Genomic DNA, 25,342 nt, shown 5'->3' on the forward strand with positions numbered 1-25,342 from the left:
ATATATATATATATATATATAATTCTGTTTCGCCCTTGAAAGGTGCTTTTGTAAACTTTTAACGATATTCTTGCTATTGAGCAATATGTTCTTTTTAGTTGACAAAAATTAATATGTATATTATATATCACTATAACACAGCTTTGATTTGAAGGTGAGCCTGGAGAGTTAGTGGTAAAAATAGTGGCAGGTGACCCCTAAGACAGTTTGACGGCTATGTGAGCAAGGAAGCCACTGAAAAGAAGGTGGCCATGAACGTGTTCAAGAAGGGAGACATGGCCTTCCTCACCGGTATGCTGACTGTTTTTGGATATTGTTTAAAGGGCATATGTACACACAAGTGCACAGTTTACATAATTTTTTTAAATTTTAAGATTATGACCCTCCTTACTTGTATTGTGGAGGTTTTCAACATATATTCATAGAGCTCCATTTTACCAACTACTTACTAATTATTAATCATACTTTTATGACTTTCCATACTGGTATGGCAGATATTTAGTAATATGTTATGTGAAACTTCATCTATGAAGCTTAATTTTTACAGCTTAAATATTGTTGAAAATCTTTTTTTTTATGTCTAAAAAATTACAGTTTTTTTTGTGAAACCTGTGAAAATTAATTTCTGCTTTTGCGCATTTTGGTCTAATACAAACATATGTACAAATCGGTCCTTTAACATACATACAGGTAATATAATAAATACTTTTCTGATTCCTGTAATATATATCCAAAGTATGTTTAGCATATTAATAATTTTCGGGGGGAGACATTTTTTTTATTCCTACATAAAACCAATATTTGTTTTTCTCCAAAATCCTTCAAATTTCCTAAGTATATTCACATATAAGACCACCATCAGCAAGATCATAGGTCTGAGTAATGCTGTCGTCTATGGAGTGGAAGTAACTGGTATGGAAAGCAAAAAGTGAGATGTCATTGACTCAGCATAGCTAGTATTTAAGGCAGCTTCTATATGGATGTAGATCTACATTGATCCAAACGTCTGCAAGAAATTGCTGTTCCATGATCATTTATGGTAAATCATAAATATCTTGCATGGCTATGGATAATAACACCACTACAAATGTTTTTACTTAACTAATTCCTGATTGCAACATTCTATGTTGCAAAGTTTCCGCACCCATCCCACTAGAAAATGGAGTTATAAAGTGAATATACACAGTTGCAAGTGTGACTTTTGACCTAGATTTGTTTTCAACAGGTGCTGAAGGTCGTGCAGGTATGGTGGCCATAGTAGAACCAGAACACAAATCAATTGTGTACAACTGTGCAAGCATTACAAGAAAAACTCCCACCATATTCAAGACCCTTGTGTATTCGCCTTATGGAAAAAGGCTGCAGACACCACTGGTTTGTGGATTTTGCTCGTTAATAACTGTTGTCGTATTGTTATTCTGTTGATATCTACTTTGAAGTTTGAAATATTTTGGGGTTTCAAAATTTTATTATTTATCCTTATTTCTTTTTCTGGGTTGTTTCAATCAAGTGCCTCCGAAATAGCCACTTGAGTAACAGAATTAAAGAATCACAATTTGGTCTCATTGTTAATTTGGTTCTTTTATAAAACTTAGCCCTAGATAATAAAAGTCAAACATGAAAGATGTTTAGCTGATTCAGTATTTGTTTTTTATAAACATAATTTGAACCATTTTTTAGTCGTGAAAGTCAATGATTATGTGAACCGTTCTCCTTTCAGGTTCACAAAAGCTAAATAAGACAACCCTTCAGCAGAAGGCTTGTAACCCACCACACAAACTGAGGATCGACTATTTTACATGAATAACAAAACAGGCCAATATGAACCTTTAACTCTAGATATTTACAGCGATATGTGTAGCAAAAGATCAGGTTTTGAAATATTAAGTTGTGAGCTTTTAACAGGGATTTTTTAATCTTTTTTTGTATGTTTGCCATAGAAGGAGGCTTCATGATTGAGCTCTTCATGTGTGAGGCAAAATAAAATTGTTTGTATTTTTTCTTAAATGGTTAAAATATTTTTGTTAAGTTATAGTAACCATAATCATGTCATGCATTGTAGCCTAATAAACAAAGCAAACATTAAAGTCATCGCTCTGTTAACTAGTTATCTTCATTAAATGGAACACTGTTTTATCATTTTAAACATGCCGCACAAGCTTATGGTTTAAATACGTATGTTTTATGGGCAGTTTCTCCCTGCACAACACTTTCACATTTTAATTGTTATTTTGAGGTTTTTACAATCGTAATGTTCTATTTGTGAACTCAATGATGACCTGCAAATAGATACGATATACTTCATGCTGGTTTAATAAAGTTAGTTATAATCGGCCTTTTCATTGTACATGTACATGTAAAAAGCACACACATTATTCATAATTACATTTGTTTTGTTTGATTAATTCAATAGAGTACTTTGTAGACATTCATTAATCGTCCATGGAGTTTGTTTATTTAACAATGCAACCGAACGCGTACGTTTATATTACTTTATTTGTATTATCGTAATGTTACTGTATTTGAGTTTTGTTTGTAATTCCGTGGGTAACATTAAATATTTATAGTCAACAGTTAATCGAACTCTGGTAACATGTAGGGGTGCAAAAATATTCCAATATATTGTATTGTTTTTTTGTTGTCCCCTACCGGTTTCACCGGAGGGGACTTATGGTTTGCGCTTTGTGAGTCTGTTACGATTGAACCCCATTTCTATGTTATTTTATGTTTATTTTCGGGCCTCATTTGTATAGAACTTTACATTTGTCAAGTTATGCAAGTTTTCAGAATTTTCTGTTTGTCGGTTATTATCCCCCGCCAGAGGCGGAGGGATATTGTTTTAGCGTTGTCCGTCCGTCCGGCACTTTTGTGTCCGGAGCCATATCTTTGGCGGATTTCATTGAAACTTGTTATGAGTATATATATGCATAAGAGGATGATGCACGCCAAATGGAATTGTACACCATCTGTTAAAAACAGAGTTATGGCCCTTTGTATCTTGAAAGAATGCTTTTACTATAGGCTCTTTTGTGTCCGGAGCCATATCTTGGAAGTGCTTTGGCGGATTTCATTGAAACTTGGTATGAGTATACATATGGATAATAGAATGATGCACGCCAAATGGCATTGTACACCATCTGATAATAACATAGTTATGACCCTTTGTATCTTGAAAAAATGCTTTGTGTGTGTCCAGAGCCATATTTTGAAAGTGCTTTGGCAGATTTCATTTAAATTGGTATGAGTGTCCAGAAGCATATTGGCGGGGGATATCAATTCAACGAATTTGCTTGTTAATTATATTTTGGTGTTCAGAATGTTGGACCTTTTTTGCAATTTAAATCATAATATACGTATATAACGAAACCAAAACCCGGTTACGATTCAGATACCTCCGCATGTCCTTCCGACATTCAATACATGCGAATGATTGAGAGGAATTCTTTAAGCGCAAATGAGTCTCTACATTAAAATGAAACTGATGTAACAGCTACCTACGGAATACCGTTAGTGCCATCGTGGTTACACATTAAAATCCAGAGGGCGAGAACGCGATAGTACGATGACGAGAGTGCGACAATACGATGACAACAGTGCGACAATATGATGGCGAGAACGCGATGGCGAGAGTGCTAGAACGCGAGAGTACTATGGCGAGAATGCGACAATACGATGACGACCGCGCGACAATACGATGGCGAGAACGTGATGGCGAGAATGCAATAATACGATGGCGACAGTAATATATGACTATCGCATTGTCGCAATCTTACTATTGCTCTGTCGCCATCGTATTGTCGTTATCGTACTATCGCGTTCTCGCATTACCGCCATCGCATTCTCGCAATCGTATTGTCGCACTGTCTTCATCGTATTGTCGCATTCTCGTCATCGTACTCTCGCGTTCTTGCATTCTCGCCCTCTGGGTTTTAATGTGTAACCTCGATGACATTAACGGTTTTCCGCAGCTACCTCTATGCATTTCAAGTTTAGAATTGAAAATGTTTTGAAGCTCGGACTTGATAATGCTAACATTGTGTTGCAAAATAAAGAATAAGACAACATATTTTGTATCTGCGATTGCTTTTTCCACAACAAATCCAATTGTCGAAAGAACTGTTAGAAGTTGAGTACTCCTTTTATGTCCCTCAGTCTATACTGGGGAACATATTGTTTTTGTCCTGTCTGTTTGTTTGTTTGTTTGTTGGTTGGTTTGTTAGTTTGTTGGTTTGCGTCAAACTTAAACATTTGTCATTACTTTTGCAATATTGAAGATAGCAACTTCATATTCGGCATGCATATGTATCTCATGTGTTGCACATTTTGAGTGGTGAAAGGTCAAGGTCATCCTTCAAGGCCAAGGTAAAAAACATGGGTCAAAATCGCTGATTTAATATACACTATAACTTCGTTTTGCAATATTGAAGATAGCAACTTCATATTTGGCATGCATGTGTATCTCATGGAGCTGCATATTATGAGTGATGAAAGATCATGGTCAAGGTCATCCGTCAAGGTCAAAGTTATTTTGAAAAGATAGTGAGTAATTCTAATCATAAACATTTCACTAAAATGTTTACTACAACTTCAAAACACTTTATTTCTACACTTCACAAATCTATTTTTTGTTGTAATCTAAAAGTAAAACCATCAATCGGCAATTTTGGGAAAGGACTTAAAATAAATTTGTGTTGGCAATGAATGCCACTATTTTCTTTTTTTCTCTGATCGCTTGTGTCAAATTATGTGTGGGTTCCTTAGTGGACAAGAGAGTCAGTATAGGGACCTAGATATACATTATTAATGTTAACGAGAAATTATCACATATTTTGTACGGTTATTAAGGTAGCGCACCTCTAATGATTTCCCGCGATTTCTTCGAAGGTTGAAGAGCCTACTATTAGGTGCCGTAGCCTAGTGGTTAAGGCGATAGACTAGAAATCTTTTGGGATATTCCCGCGTAGGTTCGAATCCTGCCGACGACGTATACTTTTTTGCGACGCGTATTATTTATTTTCTAACGTAATTTGATTTAATATGGCATATAAACTATATTTATTGTTAAATATGTTGCAATTTTTATGCACATTCTTCAATTATTAAAATTAAAACAACGTTATGGCGAAATTGGGTGATTAACTGTTGAAAATACGAACCATGCATGTTGCATTTATATTTTTATTTCAAAAAGTAAACGGTAAATCTGTCTATTTCTTGGTATTTTTGCTGTATATAGTGTTTCTATAAAAACTAAGTTTAAAATATGACTTTAATGATACTATTTTGAATTTTATGACACTTTGTTTTTAACCGACCCAATTTTTACTTGGCTGAAATCACTTACATTTCATGGCGCTCTTCCATAGATAAAAAATTGTAAAAAATAAATGTCTGTAAAAGAATACTTATTTCATCTTGTTTAAACTTTAAACACCTTTACAGCATCTGTACACACCAACTGCATGCCCATATTTGGAAATTTGAATGAATTATGGAACTTTTATATACCCCAGGGGTGAAAATAAATTGGACAAAAGCCGAGCGTGGGGTAGTTTTGAAAAAATCGGTATATTTTTATAAAAAGCATGGAAAGCCTACCTACAAATTTGCATGTAGTTCAGTGAAATGATGCTGATTAAGAAAATAATTAATTAGATTATATTTGGATATGTGCCCATTAGAGGTGCGCTACCTTAAATGATAAAACTAGAACTTTAAAGAACAAAAACAAGTTTACAAAAAAGGCTTGTTTTTCATTTGCAAATGCTTACAATGATTTTCATGATTGGTCACAATATCTATTCAGAACTCAGTCTTTGTGTGCAAAATAATTTTGTTTGAATTTTCAGACCGTGTGTTTTATGTGTACACAGCTGGAACAACAGGATTACCTCAAGCTGCCATCATTTCTCACTCCAGGTATCAGTCAAACTTAAATCATATTATTAAAAGGATTTTTTTTAGACTCAAAGATTTCTGTCTGTCTCTCAGAAGACACAAACTTGTTATAGTTAGCTCCATATTAAGCTGTTAATCAAGGTCACCTACATGGATTCATTACATTAAGATACATTTTTAACGGCTAAGTTCTCCAAATATGTTATGTGTCTTACAAAGATTCCTTTGATTGCTGTAGTTAACCTGGCCTAGTAATTCAGGTTCTACTACATGGCCAGTGCTGTGCACATGATGTTGGGACTAACTGATCAAGACATACTATACGACCCTCTACCCCTGTATCACACAGCAGGGGGCATTATTGGTATGGGGCAGGCATTTCTAGGGGGGACCACTGTGGTCATCAAGAAGAAATTCTCAGCCAGTGAATTCTGGGATGACTGTTGGAAATATAACTGTACAGTGAGTGTTGATTATTCTGTAAACATTTTGAAATATGTGAGGTTTTTCTTTACGAAAGGTCGTTGTGGATATGGTTTCCACCTAGCATCTGGGAGGTTGATGTTTCAATCCCAACTGTTAGACCGTTTTTACAATCTTCTCCAAAGACACAACATACTGTTTCAACCTAGGAAACGGACTTGCGTGTGTCTAAATAAGACTTAGGCTTTCAATGGAATAAAGCGAAATAATGTTTAAACAAAACTAAAGGTTTCTGTCCTTTCTTTTTCAAGGATGTAGCCATCCTTAAATTGATAACTGGAACTATTATATATTCAAAGTTCCATAGGTGTCCTGTCAATGTCATCATAGTTATTCATACATTTTTCTAGTAACAAATAATTGATAATTGTTCTTTTTACATCAAGGACAAACATGGCATAGAGGATATTTGTTCATGTCAGTGTAAGATCGTTTGTTATTTCACAAGTGATCATAGAAAATATTAATTTTCTATGATCACAAGTGAAATATCAAATGATCTTACACTGATTTGAACACATTTTCTGTTTCTTTTATGCCCCTTTTTCAAGAAAATAATTAACATCTGTTTCCCTTTCGCTGAAAAGTTACCCTTTCGCGGAGTTTCTCCTGTGGCGTGTTTCAATACATTTGATTCTGTGGAATGTTGATTTTAACTCACTCGTGATCATAGAAAATATATATAAAATTATTTATGATGATCTAAAAATAGAAAAAGGAGTTCCAAAAATGTGTTCTTTTCATCGGTGAAAATAACTATTTGTTCTTTTCACTGCTGTTCTTTCACTGCAGAAATGTCATATTTTATCGTTAGGTATAAAAGAAACTGAAATCTTATATTCTTACTGTAAAACTGGTTGGGTAATGCATTTTCGGATACTTGGATAAGTAGCAGGACAGAATTTAAAAAACAAGCAAACAACAATAATGATAGTTTTAGTAAGAAAATATGTATTAAAAAGAAATGTACAGTTAGAAATATTCAAGTTCAATACACATTTTGTAAGAACATTATATAAATGTGCAATTTGGTCACTGGGTATAAACACTAGGTATGTGCATGGGGATAAAATAAACTAATAAGCCTGAAGACATCTGTTTGAGTCTTTAAACTGTAATTCATTGGAGAATTTCTCAATCACCTTTTTTTTACATTAAATATTTCTCAGTTATTTCTTCATTACAGGCAGCACAATACATTGGTGAGATATGTCGTTACTTAATGGCTCAGCCGTTCTGACCAACCGAGAATCAGCATCGCTTGCGAGTCATGTTTGGCAATGGGCTTCAGCCAGGATTGTGGCGTGATTTCCAGACGAGATTTGGCGTGAAAATGATTGGCAAGTTTTATGGTGCCACCGAGGGAAATTGTAATATCAGTGAGTATAAATGGTAGTATGAGTGAGGTATGCATTGAAACACCAGGAAGGTATGGATTGTAACATCAGTGTGTACAGATTGTAATATTAGTGAGGTATAGATTGTAACTTCAGTGAGGTATAGACTGTAATATCAGTTAGGCTTAGATTGATAAATCAGTGAGTGATGGATTGTAACATCAGTAAAGTATAGATTATAGCATAAGTGTGGCAAAGATTGTAACATCAGTGAGGAATAGATTGTAACATCAGTGAGGTATATATTGTAGCTCCAGTAAGTGAGTGATGGTAACATCAGTGAGCTATAGATAGTAACATCAGTGAGGTTTAGATTGTAACATCAGTGAGGTATATATTTTAGCATCAGTTAGGTATAGATTGTAACATCAGTGAGGTTTAGATTGTAACATCAGTGCGGTTTAAATTGTAACATCAGTTAGGCATAGATTGTAATATCAGTGAGTTATAGATTGTAGCACCATGGCGGTTTTGATTGTAACATCAGTGGGGTATAAATTGTAAGTATACATTGAAAAATGCCTGAGTATACATTGTAATATGAGTGATTTACACATTGTAACATCAGTCAGTATAAATTGTAATATCAGTGATGTATGAATTGAAATATCAGTGATGTATGAATCACAACATAAGTGAGTGTAAATTGTAACATCAGTGAGTATACATATTTACATCAGGCCGTATAAATTGTTATATCATGGAATATAACTTTGAAGAGTTGTGAATATAGGTTTTAGTATAAATGAGTATAAACTGTCAAAACAGTGAGTATGCATAGAAAAATGTGTAAATTTTGATAACAGGGAGTCTGAATTGTTATAAAAAAAGAACAAATTATATATTTACTGAGTATAAAATGATACTTTTGTATACTCTTCATATTGGAAAAATTGTAAAACATAAAGCGTTCTGCATTAACATTAGTTTACACCAAAGAGACATTGTATATGATTTGATTTCCAGTCAAAATTGGCAACACCAATGGGGCCTGTGGTTTCACCGCCATGATCGCTCCCTTCATGTATCCAGTGACCTTGATAAAGTTGGACAAGGACAATAACATCATGAGGGACAGAAACGGAGTCTGTGTGCGGGCAAAACCAGGTAAAAATAAGACACACGTTTCAATTTTTAAGACTTTTTTTGTTAATTTGTAATTTTCTTTTTTTTAGCTCACGTGTGTTTATAAATCACACTATATACTACCATATTTTGGGGTAGTACTAATAGGCTACCTACTACCATACGTTTTATGTAGTACTTTTAGTTAATTCAATATTTTGATGTTATTTATAGGCCATCTTTTCCGATATGTTTGCAAAATGTAGTCTTCTTGCTTCTGAAATTGAATCATGAAAAGATCATACAATTACATTGAGGATTAAAACCTTTAAGTGTGTTTGTTAACATTTAGAATAAGTATAAACAACACCATGAATTAATGAGTTAATTACTTTGCGTTTCAATATATTGCTCCTTAAGAAGGGCTATGTTTTTGTACAATAATTACGTATTGTACTAACACAGTTAGATACTTTACACAATGATTAAGACTAATACAAGCTCTGAGAACAGCATACTAGTGCAATGTTCCGTGTATAATATACTGTTGTCTACATTTTCCTAAAATATAGAAACAAAGCAGAACTTGTTTTATGTAAGTTTAATAAACAATGTATTTTGCAGAATAAAGTGTCTAAGTCAGCTGATATATATATATATATATATATATATATATATATATATATATATATATATTCTGTTTCGCCCTTGAAAGGTGCTTTTGTAAACTTTTAACGATATTCTTGCTATTGAGCAATATGTTTCTTTTTAGTTGACAAAAAGTAATATGTATATTATATATCACTATAACACAGCTTTGATTTGAAGGTGAGCCTGGAGAGTTAGTGGTAAAAATAGTGGCAGGTGACCCCTAAGACAGTTTGACGGCTATGTGAGCAAGGAAGCCACTGAAAAGAAGGTGGCCATGAACGTGTTCAAGAAGGGAGACATGGCCTTCCTCACCGGTATGCTGACTGTTTTTGGATATTGTTAAAGGGCATATGTACACACAAGTGCACAGTTTACATAATTTTTTAAAATTTTAAGATTATGACCCTCCTTACTTGTATTGTGGAGGTTTTCAACATATATTCATAGAGCTCCATTTTACCAACTTACTTACTAATTATTAATCATACTTTTATGACTTTCCATACTGGTATGGCAGATATTTAGTAATATGTTATGTGAAACTTCATCTATGAAGCTTAATTTTTACAGCTTAAATATTTGTTGAAAATCTTTTTTTTTAAATGTCTAAAAAATTACAGTTTTTTTTGTGAAACCTGTGAAAATTAATTTCTGCTTTTGCGCATTTTGGTCTAATACAAACATATGTACAAATCGGTCCTTTAACATACATACAGGTAATATAATAAATACTTTTTCTGATTCCTGTATATATATCCAAAGTATGTTTAGCATATTAATAATTTTCGGGGGAGACATTTTTTTATTCCTACATAAAACCAATATTTGTTTTCTCCAAAATCCTTCAAATTTCCTAAGTATATTTCACATATAAGACCACCATCAGCAAGATCATAGGTCTGAGTAATGCTGTCGTCTATGGAGTGGAAGTAACTGGTATGGAAAGCAAAAAGTGAGATGTCATTGACTCAGCATAGCTAGTATTTAAGGCAGCTTCTATATGGATGTAGATCTACATTGATCCAAACGTCTGCAAGAAATTGCTGTTCCCATGATCATTTATGGTAAATCATAAATATCTTGCATGGCTATGGATAATAACACCACTACAAAATGTTTTTACTTAACTAATTCCTGATTGCAACATTCTATGTTGCAAAGTTCCGCAACCCATCCCACTAGAAAATGGAGTTATAAAGTGAATATACACAGTTGCAAGTGTGACTTTTGACCTAGATTTGTTTTCAACAGGTGCTGAAGGTCGTGCAGGTATGGTGGCCATAGTAGAACCAGAACACAAATCAATTGTGTACAACTGTGCAAAGCATTACAAGAAAAACTCCCACCATATTCAAGACCCTTGTGTATTCGCCTTATGGAAAAGGCTGCAGACACCACTGGTTTGTGGATTTTGCTCGTTAATAACTGTTGTCGTATTGTTATTCTGTTGATATCTACTTTGAAGTTTGAAATATTTTGGGGTTTCAAAATTTTATTATTTATCCTTATTTCTTTTTCTGGGTTGTTTCAATCAAGTGCCTCCGAAATAGCCACTTTGAGTAACAGAATTAAAGAATCACAATTTGGTCTCATTATTAATTTTGGTTCTTTTATAAAACTTAGCCCTAGATAATAAAAGTCAAACATGAAAGATGTTTAGCTGATTCAGTATTTGTTTTTATAAACATAATTTGAACCATTTTTTAGTCGTGAAAGTCAATGATTATGTGAACCGTTCTCCTTTCAGGTTCACAAAAGCTAAATAAGACAACCCTTCAAGCAGAAGGCTTTAACCCACACAAAACTGAGGATCGACTATTTTACATGAATAACAAAACAGGCCAATATGAACCTTTAACTCTAGATATTTACAGCGATATGTGTAAGCAAAAGATCAGGTTTTGAAATATTAAGTTGTGAGCTTTTAACAGGGATTTTTTTAATCTTTTTTTGTATGTTTGCCATAGAAGAGGCTTCATGATTGAGCTCTTCATGTGTGAGGCAAAATAAAATTGTTTGTATTTTTTTCTTAAATGGTTAAAATATTTTTGTTAAGTTATAGTAACCATAATCATGTCATGCATTGTAGCCTAATAAACAAAGCAAACATTAAAGTCATCGCTCTGTTAACTAGTTATCTTCATTAAATGGAACACTGTTTTATCATTTTAAACATGCCGCACAAGCTTATGGTTTAAATACGTATGTTTTATGGGCAGTTTCTCCCTGCACAACACTTTCACATTTTAATTGTTATTTTGAGGTTTTTACAATCGTAATGTTCTATTTGTGAACTCAATGATGACCTGCAAATAGATACGATATACTTCATGCTGGTTTAATAAAGTTAGTTATAATCGGCCTTTTCATTGTACATGTACATGTAAAAAGCACACACATTATTTCATAATTACATTTGTTTTGTTTGATTAATTCAATAGAGTACTTTGTAGACATTCATTAATCGTCCATGGAGTTTGTTTATTTAACAATGCAACCGAAACGCGTACGTTTATATTACTTTATTTGTATTATCGTAATGTTACTGTATTTGAGTTTTGTTTGTAATTCCGTGGGTAACATTAAATATTTATAGTCAACAGTTAATCGAACTCTGGTAACATGTAGGGGTGCAAAAATATTCCAATATATTGTATTGTTTTTTTGTTGTCCCCTACCGGTTTCACCGGAGGGGACTTATGGTTTGCGCTTTGTGAGTCTGTTACGATTGAACCCATTTCTATGTTATTTTATGTTTATTTTCGGGCCTCATTTGTATAGAACTTTACATTTGTCAAGTTATGCAAGTTTTCAGAATTTTCTGTTTGTCGGTTATTATCCCCCGCCAGAGGCGGAGGGATATTGTTTTAGCGTTGTCCGTCCGTCCGGCACTTTTGTGTCCGGAGCCATATCTTTGGCGGATTTCATTGAAACTTGTTATGAGTATATATATGCATAAGAGGATGATGCACGCCAAATGGAATTGTACACCATCTGTTAAAAACAGAGTTATGGCCCTTTGTATCTTGAAAGAATGCTTTTACTATAGGCTCTTTTGTGTCCGGAGCCATATCTTGGAAGTGCTTTGGCGGATTTCATTGAAACTTGGTATGAGTATACATATGGATAATAGAATGATGCACGCCAAATGGCATTGTACACCATCTGATAATAACATAGTTATGACCCTTTGTATCTTGAAAAAATGCTTTGTGTGTGTCCAGAGCCATATTTTGAAAGTGCTTTGGCAGATTTCATTTAAATTTGGTATGAGTGTCCAGAAGCATATTGGCGGGGGATATCAATTCAACGAATTTGCTTGTTAATTATATTTTGGTGTTCAGAATGTTGGACCTTTTTTGCAATTTAAATCATAATATACGTATATAACGAAACCAAAACCCGGTTACGATTCAGATACCTCCGCATGTCCTTCCGACATTCAATACATGCGAATGATTGAGAGGAATTCTTTAAGCGCAAATGAGTCTCTACATTAAAATGAAACTGATGTAACAGCTACCTACGGAATACCGTTAGTGCCATCGTGGTTACACATTAAAATCCAGAGGGCGAGAACGCGATAGTACGATGACGAGAGTGCGACAATACGATGACAACAGTGCGACAATATGATGGCGAGAACGCGATGGCGAGAGTGCTAGAACGCGAGAGTACTATGGCGAGAATGCGACAATACGATGACGACCGCGCGACAATACGATGGCGAGAACGTGATGGCGAGAATGCAATAATACGATGGCGACAGTAATATATGACTATCGCATTGTCGCAATCTTACTATTGCTCTGTCGCCATCGTATTGTCGTTATCGTACTATCGCGTTCTCGCATTACCGCCATCGCATTCTCGCAATCGTATTGTCGCACTGTCTTCATCGTATTGTCGCATTCTCGTCATCGTACTCTCGCGTTCTTGCATTCTCGCCCTCTGGGTTTTAATGTGTAACCTCGATGACATTAACGGTTTTCCGCAGCTACCTCTATGCATTTCAAGTTTAGAATTGAAAATGTTTTGAAGCTCGGACTTGATAATGCTAACATTGTGTTGCAAAATAAAGAATAAGACAACATATTTTGTATCTGCGATTGCTTTTTCCACAACAAATCCAATTGTCGAAAGAACTGTTTAGAAGTTGAGTACTCCTTTTTATGTCCCTCAGTCTATACTGGGGAACATATTGTTTTTGTCCTGTCTGTTTGTTTGTTTGTTTGTTGGTTGGTTTGTTAGTTTGTTGGTTTGCGTCAAACTTAAACATTTGTCATTACTTTTGCAATATTGAAGATAGCAACTTCATATTCGGCATGCATATGTATCTCATGGTGTTGCACATTTTGAGTGGTGAAAGGTCAAGGTCATCCTTCAAGGCCAAGGTAAAAAACATGGGTCAAAATCGCTGATTTAATATACACTATAACTTCGTTTTGCAATATTGAAGATAGCAACTTCATATTTGGCATGCATGTGTATCTCATGGAGCTGCATATTATGAGTGATGAAAGATCATGGTCAAGGTCATCCGTCAAGGTCAAAGTTATTTTGAAAAGATAGTGAGTAATTCTAATCATAAACATTTCACTAAAATGTTTACTACAACTTCAAAACACTTTATTTCTACACTTCACAAATCTATTTTTTGTTGTAATCTAAAAGTAAAACCATCAATCGGAAATTTTGGGAAAGGACTTAAAATAAATTTGTGTTGGCAATGAATGCCACTATTTTCTTTTTTTCTCTGATCGCTTGTGTCAAATTATGTGTGGGTTCCTTAGTGGACAAGAGAGTCAGTATAGGGACCTAGATATACATTATTAATGTTAACGAGAAATTATCACATATTTTGTACGGTTATTAAGGTAGCGCACCTCTAATGATTTCCCGCGATTTCTTCGAAGGTTGAAGAGCCTACTATTAGGTGCCGTAGCCTAGTGGTTAAGGCGATAGACTAGAAATCTTTTGGGATATTCCCGCGTAGGTTCGAATCCTGCCGACGACGTATACTTTTTTGCGACGCGTATTATTTATTTTCTAACGTAATTTGATTTAATATGGCATATAAACTATATTTATTGTTAAATATGTTGCAATTTTTATGCACATTCTTCAATTATTAAAATTAAAACAACGTTATGGCGAAATTGGGTGATTAACTGTTGAAAATACGAACCATGCATGTTGCATTTATATTTTTATTTCAAAAAGTAAACGGTAAATCTGTCTATTTCTTGGTATTTTTGCTGTATATAGTGTTTCTATAAAAACTAAGTTTAAAATATGACTTAAATGATACTATTTTGAATTTTATGACACTTTGTTTTTAACCGACCCAATTTTTACTTGGCTGAAATCACTTACATTTCATGGCGCTCTTCCATAGATAAAAAATTGTAAAAAATAAATGTCTGTAAAAGAATACTTATTTCATCTTGTTTAAACTTTAAACACCTTTACAGCATCTGTACACACCAACTGCATGCCCATATTTGGAAATTTGAATGAATTATGGAACTTTTATATACCCCAGGGGTGAAAATAAATTGGACAAAAGCCGAGCGTGGGGTGGTTTTGAAAAAATCGGTATATTTTTATAAAAAGCATGGAAAGCCTACCTACAAATTTGCATGTAGTTCAGTGAAATGATGCTGATTAAGAAAATAATTAATTAGATTATATTTGGATATGTGCCCATTAGAGGTGCGCTACCTTAAATGATAAAACTAGAACTTTAAAGAACAAAAACAAGTTTACAAAAAAGGCTTGTTTTTCATTTGCAAATGCTTACAATGATTTTCATGATTGGTCACAATATCTATTCAGAACTCAGTCTTTGTGTGCAAAATAATTTTGTTTGAATTTTCAGACCGTGTGTTTTATGTGTACACAGCTGGAACAACAGGATTACCTCAAGCTGCCATCATTTCTCACTCCAGGTATCAGTCAAACTTAAATCATATTATTAAAAGGATTTTTTTTAGACTCAAAGATTTCTGTCTGTCTCTCAGAAGACACAAACTTGTTATAGTTAGCTCCATATTAAGCTGTTAATCAAGGTCACCTACATGGATTCATTACATTAAGATACATTTTTAACGGCTAAGTTCTCCAAATATGTTATGTGTCTTACAAAGATTCCTTTGATTGCTGTAGTTAACCTGGCCTAGTAATTCAGGTTCTACTACATGGCCAGTGCTGTGCACATGATGTTGGGACTAACTGATCAAGACATACTATACGACCCTCTACCCCTGTATCACACAGCAGGGGGCATTATTGGTATGGGGCAGGCATTTCTAGGGGGGACCACTGTGGTCATCAAGAAGAAATTCTCAGCCAGTGAATTCTGGGATGACTGTTGGAAATATAACTGTACAGTGAGTGTTGATTATTCTGTAAACATTTTGAAATATGTGAGGTTTTTCTTTACGAAAGGTCGTTGTGGATATGGTTTCCACCTAGCATCTGGGAGGTTGATGTTTCAATCCCAACTGTTAGACCATTTTTACAATCTTCTCCAAAGACACAACATACTGTTTCAACCTAGGAAACGGACTTGCGTGTGTCTAAATAAGACTTAGGCTTTCAATGGAATAAAGCGAAATAATGTTTAAACAAAACTAAAGGTTTCTGTCCTTTCTTTTTCAAGGATGTAGCCATCCTTAAATTGATAACTGGAACTATTATATATTCAAAGTTCCATAGGTGTCCTGTCAATGTCATCATAGTTATTCATACATTTTTCTAGTAACAAATAATTGATAATTGTTCTTTTTACATCAAGGACAAACATGGCATAGAGGATATTTGTTCATGTCAGTGTAAGATCGTTTGTTATTTCACAAGTGATCATAGAAAATATTAATTTTCTATGATCACAAGTGAAATATCAAATGATCTTACACTGATTTGAACACATTTTCTGTTTCTTTTATGCCCCTTTTTCAAGAAAATAATTAACATCTGTTTCCCTTTCGCTGAAAAGTTACCCTTTCGCGGAGTTTCTCCTGTGGCGTGTTTCAATACATTTGATTCTGTGGAATGTTGATTTTAACTCACTCGTGATCATAGAAAATATATATAAAATTATTTATGATGATCTAAAAATAGAAAAAGGAGTTCCAAAAATGTGTTCTTTTCATCGGTGAAAATAACTATTTGTTCTTTTCACTGCTGTTCTTTCACTGCAGAAATGTCATATTTTATCGTTAGGTATAAAAGAAACTGAAATCTTATATTCTTACTGTAAAACTGGTTGGGTAATGCATTTTCGGATACTTGGATAAGTAGCAGGACAGAATTTAAAAAACAAGCAAACAACAATAATGATAGTTTTAGTAAGAAAATATGTATAAAAAAGAAATGTACAGTTAGAAATATTCAAGTTCAATACACATTTTGTAAGAACATTATATAAATGTGCAATTTGGTCACTGGGTATCAAACACTAGGTATGTGCATGGGGATAAAATAAACTAATAAGCCTGAAGACATCTGTTTGAGTCTTTAAACTGTAATTCATTGGAGAATTTCTCAATCACCTTTTTTTTACATTAAATATTTCTCAGTTATTTCTTCATTACAGGCAGCACAATACATTGGTGAGATATGTCGTTACTTAATGGCTCAGCCGTTCTGACCAACCGAGAATCAGCATCGCTTGCGAGTCATGTTTGGCAATGGGCTTCAGCCAGGATTGTGGCGTGATTTCCAGACGAGATTTGGCGTGAAAATGATTGGCAAGTTTTATGGTGCCACCGAGGGAAATTGTAATATCAGTGAGTATAAATGGTAGTATGAGTGAGGTATGCATTGAAACACCAGGAAGGTATGGATTGTAACATCAGTGTGTACAGATTGTAATATTAGTGAGGTATAGATTGTAACTTCAGTGAGGTATAGACTGTAATATCAGTTAGGCTTAGATTGATAAATCAGTGAGTGATGGATTGTAACATCAGTAAAGTATAGATTATAGCATAAGTGTGGCAAAGATTGTAACATCAGTGAGGAATAGATTGTAACATCAGTGAGGTATATATTGTAGCTCCAGTAAGTGAGTGATGGTAACATCAGTGAGCTATAGATAGTAACATCAGTGAGGTTTAGATTGTAACATCAGTGAGGTATATATTTTAGCATCAGTTAGGTATAGATTGTAACATCAGTGAGGTTTAGATTGTAACATCAGTGCGGTTTAAATTGTAACATCAGTTAGGCATAGATTGTAATATCAGTGAGTTATAGATTGTAGCACCATGGCGGTTTTGATTGTAACATCAGTGGGGTATAAATTGTAAGTATACATTGAAAAATGCCTGAGTATACATTGTAATATGAGTGATTTACACATTGTAACATCAGTCAGTATAAATTGTAATATCAGTGATGTATGAATTGAAATATCAGTGATGTATGAATCACAACATAAGTGAGTGTAAATTGTAACATCAGTGAGTATACATATTAACATCAGGCCGTATAAATTGTTATATCATGGAATATAACTTTGAAGAGTTGTGAATATAGGTTTTAGTATAAATGAGTATAAACTGTCAAAACAGTGAGTATGCATAGAAAAATGTGTAAATTTTGATAACAGGGAGTCTGAATTGTTATAAAAAAAGAACAAATTATATATTAACTGAGTATAAAATGATACTTTTGTATACTCTTCATATTGGAAAAATTGTAAAACATAAAGCGTTCTGCATTAACATTAGTTTACACCAAAGAGACATTGTATATGATTTGATTTCCAGTCAAAATTGGCAACACCAATGGGGCCTGTGGTTTCACCGCCATGATCGCTCCCTTCATGTATCCAGTGACCTTGATAAAGTTGGACAAGGACAATAACATCATGAGGGACAGAAACGGAGTCTGTGTGCGGGCAAAACCAGGTAAAAATAAGACACACGTTTCAATTTTTAAGACTTTTTTTGTTAATTTGTAATTTTCTTTTTTTTAGCTCACGTGTGTTTATAAATCACACTATATACTACCATATTTTGGGGTAGTACTAATAGGCTACCTACTACCATACGTTTTATGTAGTACTTTTAGTTAATTCAATATTTTGATGTTATTTATAGGCCATCTTTTCCGATATGTTTGCAAAATGTAGCCTTCTTGCTTCTGAAATTGAATCATGAAAAGAACATACAATTACATTGAGGATTAAAACCTTTAAGTGTGTTTGTTAACATTTAGAATAAGTATAAACAACACCATGAATTAATGAGTTAATTACTTTGCGTTTCAATATATTGCTCCTTAAGAAGGGCTATGTTTTTGTACAATAATTACGTATTGTACTAACACAGTTAGATACTTTACACAATGATTAAGACTAATACAAGCTCTGAGAACAGCATACTAGTGCAATGTTCCGTGTATAATATACTGTTGTCTACATTTTCCTAAAATATAGAAACAAAGCAGAACTTGTTTTATGTAAGTTTAATAAACAATGTATTTTGCAGAATAAAGTGTCTAAGTCAGCTGATATATATATATATATATATATATATATATATATATATTCTGTTTCGCCCTTGAAAGGTGCTTTTGTAAACTTTTAACGATATTCTTGCTATTGAGCAATATGTTTCTTTTTAGTTGACAAAAAGTAATATGTATATTATATATCACTATAACACAGCTTTGATTTGAAGGTGAGCCTGGAGAGTTAGTGGTAAAAATAGTGGCAGGTGACCCCTAAGACAGTTTGACGGCTATGTGAGCAAGGAAGCCACTGAAAAGAAGGTGGCCATGAACGTGTTCAAGAAGGGAGACATGGCCTTCCTCACCGGTATGCTGACTGTTTTTGGATATTGTTAAAGGGCATATGTACACACAAGTGCACAGTTTACATAATTTTTTAAAATTTTAAGATTATGACCCTCCTTACTTGTATTGTGGAGGTTTTCAACATATATTCATAGAGCTCCATTTTACCAACTTACTTACTAATTATTAATCATACTTTTATGACTTTCCATACTGGTATGGCAGATATTTAGTAATATGTTATGTGAAACTTCATCTATGAAGCTTAATTTTTACAGCTTAAATATTTGTTGAAAATCTTTTTTTTTAAATGTCTAAAAAATTACAGTTTTTTTTGTGAAACCTGTGAAAATTAATTTCTGCTTTTGCGCATTTTGGTCTAATACAAACATATGTACAAATCGGTCCTTTAACATACATACAGGTAATATAATAAATACTTTTTCTGATTCCTGTATATATATCCAAAGTATGTTTAGCATATTAATAATTTTCGGGGGAGACATTTTTTTATTCCTACATAAAACCAATATTTGTTTTCTCCAAAATCCTTCAAATTTCCTAAGTATATTTCACATATAAGACCACCATCAGCAAGATCATAGGTCTGAGTAATGCTGTCGTCTATGGAGTGGAAGTAACTGGTATGGAAAGCAAAAAGTGAGATGTCATTGACTCAGCATAGCTAGTATTTAAGGCAGCTTCTATATGGATGTAGATCTACATTGATCCAAACGTCTGCAAGAAATTGCTGTTCCCATGATCATTTATGGTAAATCATAAATATCTTGCATGGCTATGGATAATAACACCACTACAAAATGTTTTTACTTAACTAATTCCTGATTGCAACATTCTATGTTGCAAAGTTCCGCAACCCATCCCACTAGAAAATGGAGTTATAAAGTGAATATACACAGTTGCAAGTGTGACTTTTGACCTAGATTTGTTTTCAACAGGTGCTGAAGGTCGTGCAGGTATGGTGGCCATAGTAGAACCAGAACACAAATCAATTGTGTACAACTGTGCAAAGCATTACAAGAAAAACTCCCACCATATTCAAGACCCTTGTGTATTCGCCTTATGGAAAAGGCTGCAGACACCACTGGTTTGTGGATTTTGCTCGTTAATAACTGTTGTCGTATTGTTATTCTGTTGATATCTACTTTGAAGTTTGAAATATTTTGGGGTTTCAAAATTTTATTATTTATCCTTATTTCTTTTTCTGGGTTGTTTCAATCAAGTGCCTCCGAAATAGCCACTTTGAGTAACAGAATTAAAGAATCACAATTTGGTCTCATTGTTAATTTTGGTTCTTTTATAAAACTTAGCCCTAGATAATAAAAGTCAAACATGAAAGATGTTTAGCTGATTCAGTATTTGTTTTTATTAACATAATTTGAACCATTTTTTAGTCGTGAAAGTCAATGATTATGTGAACCGTTCTCCTTTCAGGTTCACAAAAGCTAAATAAGACAACCCTTCAAGCAGAAGGCTTTAACCCACACAAAACTGAGGATCGACTATTTTACATGAATAACAAAACAGGCCAATATGAACCTTTAACTCTAGATATTTACAGCGATATGTGTAAGCAAAAGATCAGGTTTTGAAATATTAAGTTGTGAGCTTTTAACAGGGATTTTTTTAATCTTTTTTTGTATGTTTGCCATAGAAGAGGCTTCATGATTGAGCTCTTCATGTGTGAGGCAAAATAAAATTGTTTGTATTTTTTTCTTAAATGGTTAAAATATTTTTGTTAAGTTATAGTAACCATAATCATGTCATGCATTGTAGCCTAATAAACAAAGCAAACATTAAAGTCATCGCTCTGTTAACTAGTTATCTTCATTAAATGGAACACTGTTTTATCATTTTAAACATGCCGCACAAGCTTATGGTTTAAATACGTATGTTTTATGGGCAGTTTCTCCCTGCACAACACTTTCACATTTTAATTGTTATTTTGAGGTTTTTACAATCGTAATGTTCTATTTGTGAACTCAATGATGACCTGCAAATAGATACGATATACTTCATGCTGGTTTAATAAAGTTAGTTATAATCGGCCTTTTCATTGTACATGTACATGTAAAAAGCACACACATTATTTCATAATTACATTTGTTTTGTTTGATTAATTCAATAGAGTACTTTGTAGACATTCATTAATCGTCCATGGAGTTTGTTTATTTAACAATGCAACCGAAACGCGTACGTTTATATTACTTTATTTGTATTATCGTAATGTTACTGTATTTGAGTTTTGTTTGTAATTCCGTGGGTAACATTAAATATTTATAGTCAACAGTTAATCGAACTCTGGTAACATGTAGGGGTGCAAAAATATTCCAATATATTGTATTGTTTTTTTGTTGTCCCCTACCGGTTTCACCGGAGGGGACTTATGGTTTGCGCTTTGTGAGTCTGTTACGATTGAACCCATTTCTATGTTATTTTATGTTTATTTTCGGGCCTCATTTGTATAGAACTTTACATTTGTCAAGTTATGCAAGTTTTCAGAATTTTCTGTTTGTCGGTTATTATCCCCCGCCAGAGGCGGAGGGATATTGTTTTAGCGTTGTCCGTCCGTCCGGCACTTTTGTGTCCGGAGCCATATCTTTGGCGGATTTCATTGAAACTTGTTATGAGTATATATATGCATAAGAGGATGATGCACGCCAAATGGAATTGTACACCATCTGTTAAAAACAGAGTTATGGCCCTTTGTATCTTGAAAGAATGCTTTTACTATAGGCTCTTTTGTGTCCGGAGCCATATCTTGGAAGTGCTTTGGCGGATTTCATTGAAACTTGGTATGAGTATATATATGGATAATAGAATGATGCACGCCAAATGGCATTGTACACCATCTGATAATAACATAGTTATGACCCTTTGTATCTTGAAAAAATGCTTTGTGTGTGTCCAGAGCCATATTTTGAAAGTGCTTTGGCAGATTTCATTTAAATTTGGTATGAGTGTCCAGAAGCATATTGGCGGGGGATATCAATTCAACGAATTTGCTTGTTAATTATATTTTGGTGTTCAGAATGTTGGACCTTTTTTGCAATTTAAATCATAATATACGTATATAACGAAACCAAAACCCGGTTACGATTCAGATACCTCCGCATGTCCTTCCGACATTCAATACATGCGAATGATTGAGAGGAATTCTTTAAGCGCAAATGAGTCTCTACATTAAAATGAAACTGATGTAACAGCTACCTACGGAATACCGTTAATGCCATCGTGGTTACACATTAAAATCCAGAGGGCGAGAACGCGATAGTACGATGACGAGAGTGCGACAATACGATGACAACAGTGCGACAATATGATGGCGAGAACGCGATGGCGAGAGTGCTAGAACGCGAGAGTACTATGGCGAGAATGCGACAATACGATGACGACCGCGCGACAATACGATGGCGAGAACGTGATGGCGAGAATGCAATAATACGATGGCGACAGTAATATATGACTATCGCATTGTCGCAATCTTACTATTGCTCTGTCGCCATCGTATTGTCGTTATCGTACTATCGCGTTCTCGCATTACCGCCATCGCATTCTCGCAATCGTATTGTCGCACTGTCTTCATCGTATTGTCGCATTCTCGTCATCGTACTCTCGCGTTCTTGCATTCTCGCCCTCTGGGTTTTAATGTGTAACCTCGATGACATTAACGGTTTTCCGCAGCTACCTCTATGCATTTCAAGTTTAGAATTGAAAATGTTTTGAAGCTCGGACTTGATAATGCTAACATTGTGTTGCAAAATAAAGAATAAGACAACATATTTTGTATCTGCGATTGCTTTTTCCACAACAAATCCAATTGTCGAAAGAACTGTTTAGAAGTTGAGTACTCCTTTTTATGTCCCTCAGTCTATACTGGGGAACATATTGTTTTTGTCCTGTCTGTTTGTTTGTTTGTTTGTTGGTTGGTTTGTTAGTTTGTTGGTTTGCGTCAAACTTAAACATTTGTCATTACTTTTGCAATATTGAAGATAGCAACTTCATATTCGGCATGCATATGTATCTCATGGTGTTGCACATTTTGAGTGGTGAAAGGTCAAGGTCATCCTTCAAGGCCAAGGTAAAAAACATGGGTCAAAATCGCTGATTTAATATACACTATAACTTCGTTTTGCAATATTGAAGATAGCAACTTCATATTTGGCATGCATGTGTATCTCATGGAGCTGCATATTATGAGTGATGAAAGATCATGGTCAAGGTCATCCGTCAAGGTCAAAGGTCAAAATCATTTAATATACACTATAACTTCGTAACTACTTCTCATTTGCATGGAGCTGCACATTTTGAGTGGTGAAACGTCAAGGTCATCCTTTAAGGTCAAATAAATGGGGGACATAGTGTTTCACAAACACATCTTGTTTGATTGGTGTTTATTGTGAACAATATCAAGCTGTTAACATATCACATATATATTGGATATTCATGTAAAATGTGTTTGTATTAGTGCTATATACATAATTAAACTAAGTTAATACTACACTAAAATCGACGTGAATGATAGAAATGACCTATTATAGCTGATCGCGATTATGATGATCATGATCATCATGCTGTAAATGATGATTATAATAATAAGTATGATTATGCTGTCGAGTAAAAATAACCATTAATGCATCGATTATACTATTTTTCGTTCTTGAAATTGTTCAAGTTTATCAATAACTTGCACGACGGTTACATTACAGCACGGAACGCCAACTCTGCATGGAGTTTGCAGGTTCATAGCCTTGGCGAAAGTGCGACTTTGTTATCAGTTTTGTTCCGATACTCATATTGGTTTTAACATGACCGTTATGTGTTTTTCCCTACATTCGATCTGTATTATCAAAATACGTAGTTGATAAATCGTGAAAATGTCTGTCAACAAACAATTATGTGAACCATGATGTGTTGAAAATATGGAAAATAATGGAGTTGTGTACTGAGGAACCACTTTGTGTTAAATGTAAACACGATCATGCGCGGATAAAGGCTTTAAAGGCCCACGGGTTATGTGGCCTTGCGGATGTATCGCCACAGGAGATACAAGACGTTATGAATAAATTGACTGCCTGTCCGAATCATGAAAAGGAAGAAGTAGTATACCTCTGCAAAAACCACGATATGTCACATGCTGTGATAAGTGTGCTTTGGCGGATCACAGAAAGTTTGAGGAATTGAAGGTACTGTCTGATAAACTGCAAGAAACAAAATGTGACTGTTCCGAATTAACGACAGCGTTGCATAATTTAAAACAGCAAGGCGAATGTTTTTAGACCACGAACATAGGCACAACGAATTGATTAATGAAACTGAAAGAAAGCCACTAGCATCGCTTCAAACTATAAAACAAAAACTATTTGACATGTATGAACTGTGAGTAATGAGGTATTATCAGCTATTGCTGCTAAGAAAATGGCGATTGGTCAACAAATACAAAGACAGAATGATAAATTGCAAGACTATTTGCATGATATTCAACATCAGTCCTCTCATATTGAACACTTTCAGAAATTTGGAACAAAAGAACACGTTGTACTGTTTCAAAGCCAGCTTAAAAGAAATTCACTGTATCGTCTAAAATCAACTGTCAATGATTTGGACACAAATCGTAGCAAATTGAATTTTACATGTAATTTGGACGCTTGTTTTGATAGTTTTCTAATGGAACTAATGAATACTCTGCAGATTGCAGACATTGTATGTGATGTAAGCGAGAAAGATTCTGACACTGATAACAGCAATTCTCGGCATATACAGTCTACAAATTCAAACTGAATTTGATCTTTGTAAAATAACCCTCTTTGAAATTGAAAAACCATCTCCTTGTTACTGCATGTGCATACAAAACTACATTGTTATGTTGTTAGATGGACGCAATGATTTACTAGTATTTGACGAAAACTGCATTATGTGTTTTCAAAATTCGCATGCCAATACCGGCCTTCGTCAATTTAAAAGACGGGCAAAACTGACATTATATGTAGCTTTCCATTAGTTTGCAAGATTGCATTCGC

The 25,342-nt window shown here is 34.2% G+C and overlaps 1 protein-coding gene across 8 annotated transcripts in view; it reads left to right on the forward strand.

Moving 5' to 3' along the window:
* Window positions 1-23,104, forward strand: part of LOC127837254 (long-chain fatty acid transport protein 4-like) — a 456,835-nt gene extending 433,731 nt beyond the window's left edge. The window contains exons 10-12 of one of the 8 annotated variants that reach the window (XM_052364176.1): window positions 246-291; window positions 20,261-20,409; window positions 20,757-23,104. In XM_052364176.1, coding sequence (XP_052220136.1) covers window positions 246-291; window positions 20,261-20,409; window positions 20,757-20,771 — 210 coding nt within the window. In that variant the 3' untranslated portion in view covers window positions 20,772-23,104. Of the gene's footprint in view, window positions 1-245; window positions 292-9,762; window positions 9,809-10,745; window positions 10,895-11,241; window positions 13,590-19,277; window positions 19,324-20,260; window positions 20,410-20,756 lie in introns of those variants that run through there. The other 7 variants (XM_052364175.1, XM_052364174.1, XM_052364178.1 and 4 more) reach the window with 7 other exon arrangements.
* The last annotated feature ends 2,238 nt before the right edge of the window (window positions 23,105-25,342 follow it).

The sequence above is a fragment of the Dreissena polymorpha genome, chromosome 7 (assembly GCF_020536995.1).
Source record: "Dreissena polymorpha isolate Duluth1 chromosome 7, UMN_Dpol_1.0, whole genome shotgun sequence".
Classification (NCBI taxonomy): Eukaryota; Metazoa; Mollusca; class Bivalvia; order Myida; family Dreissenidae; genus Dreissena; species Dreissena polymorpha.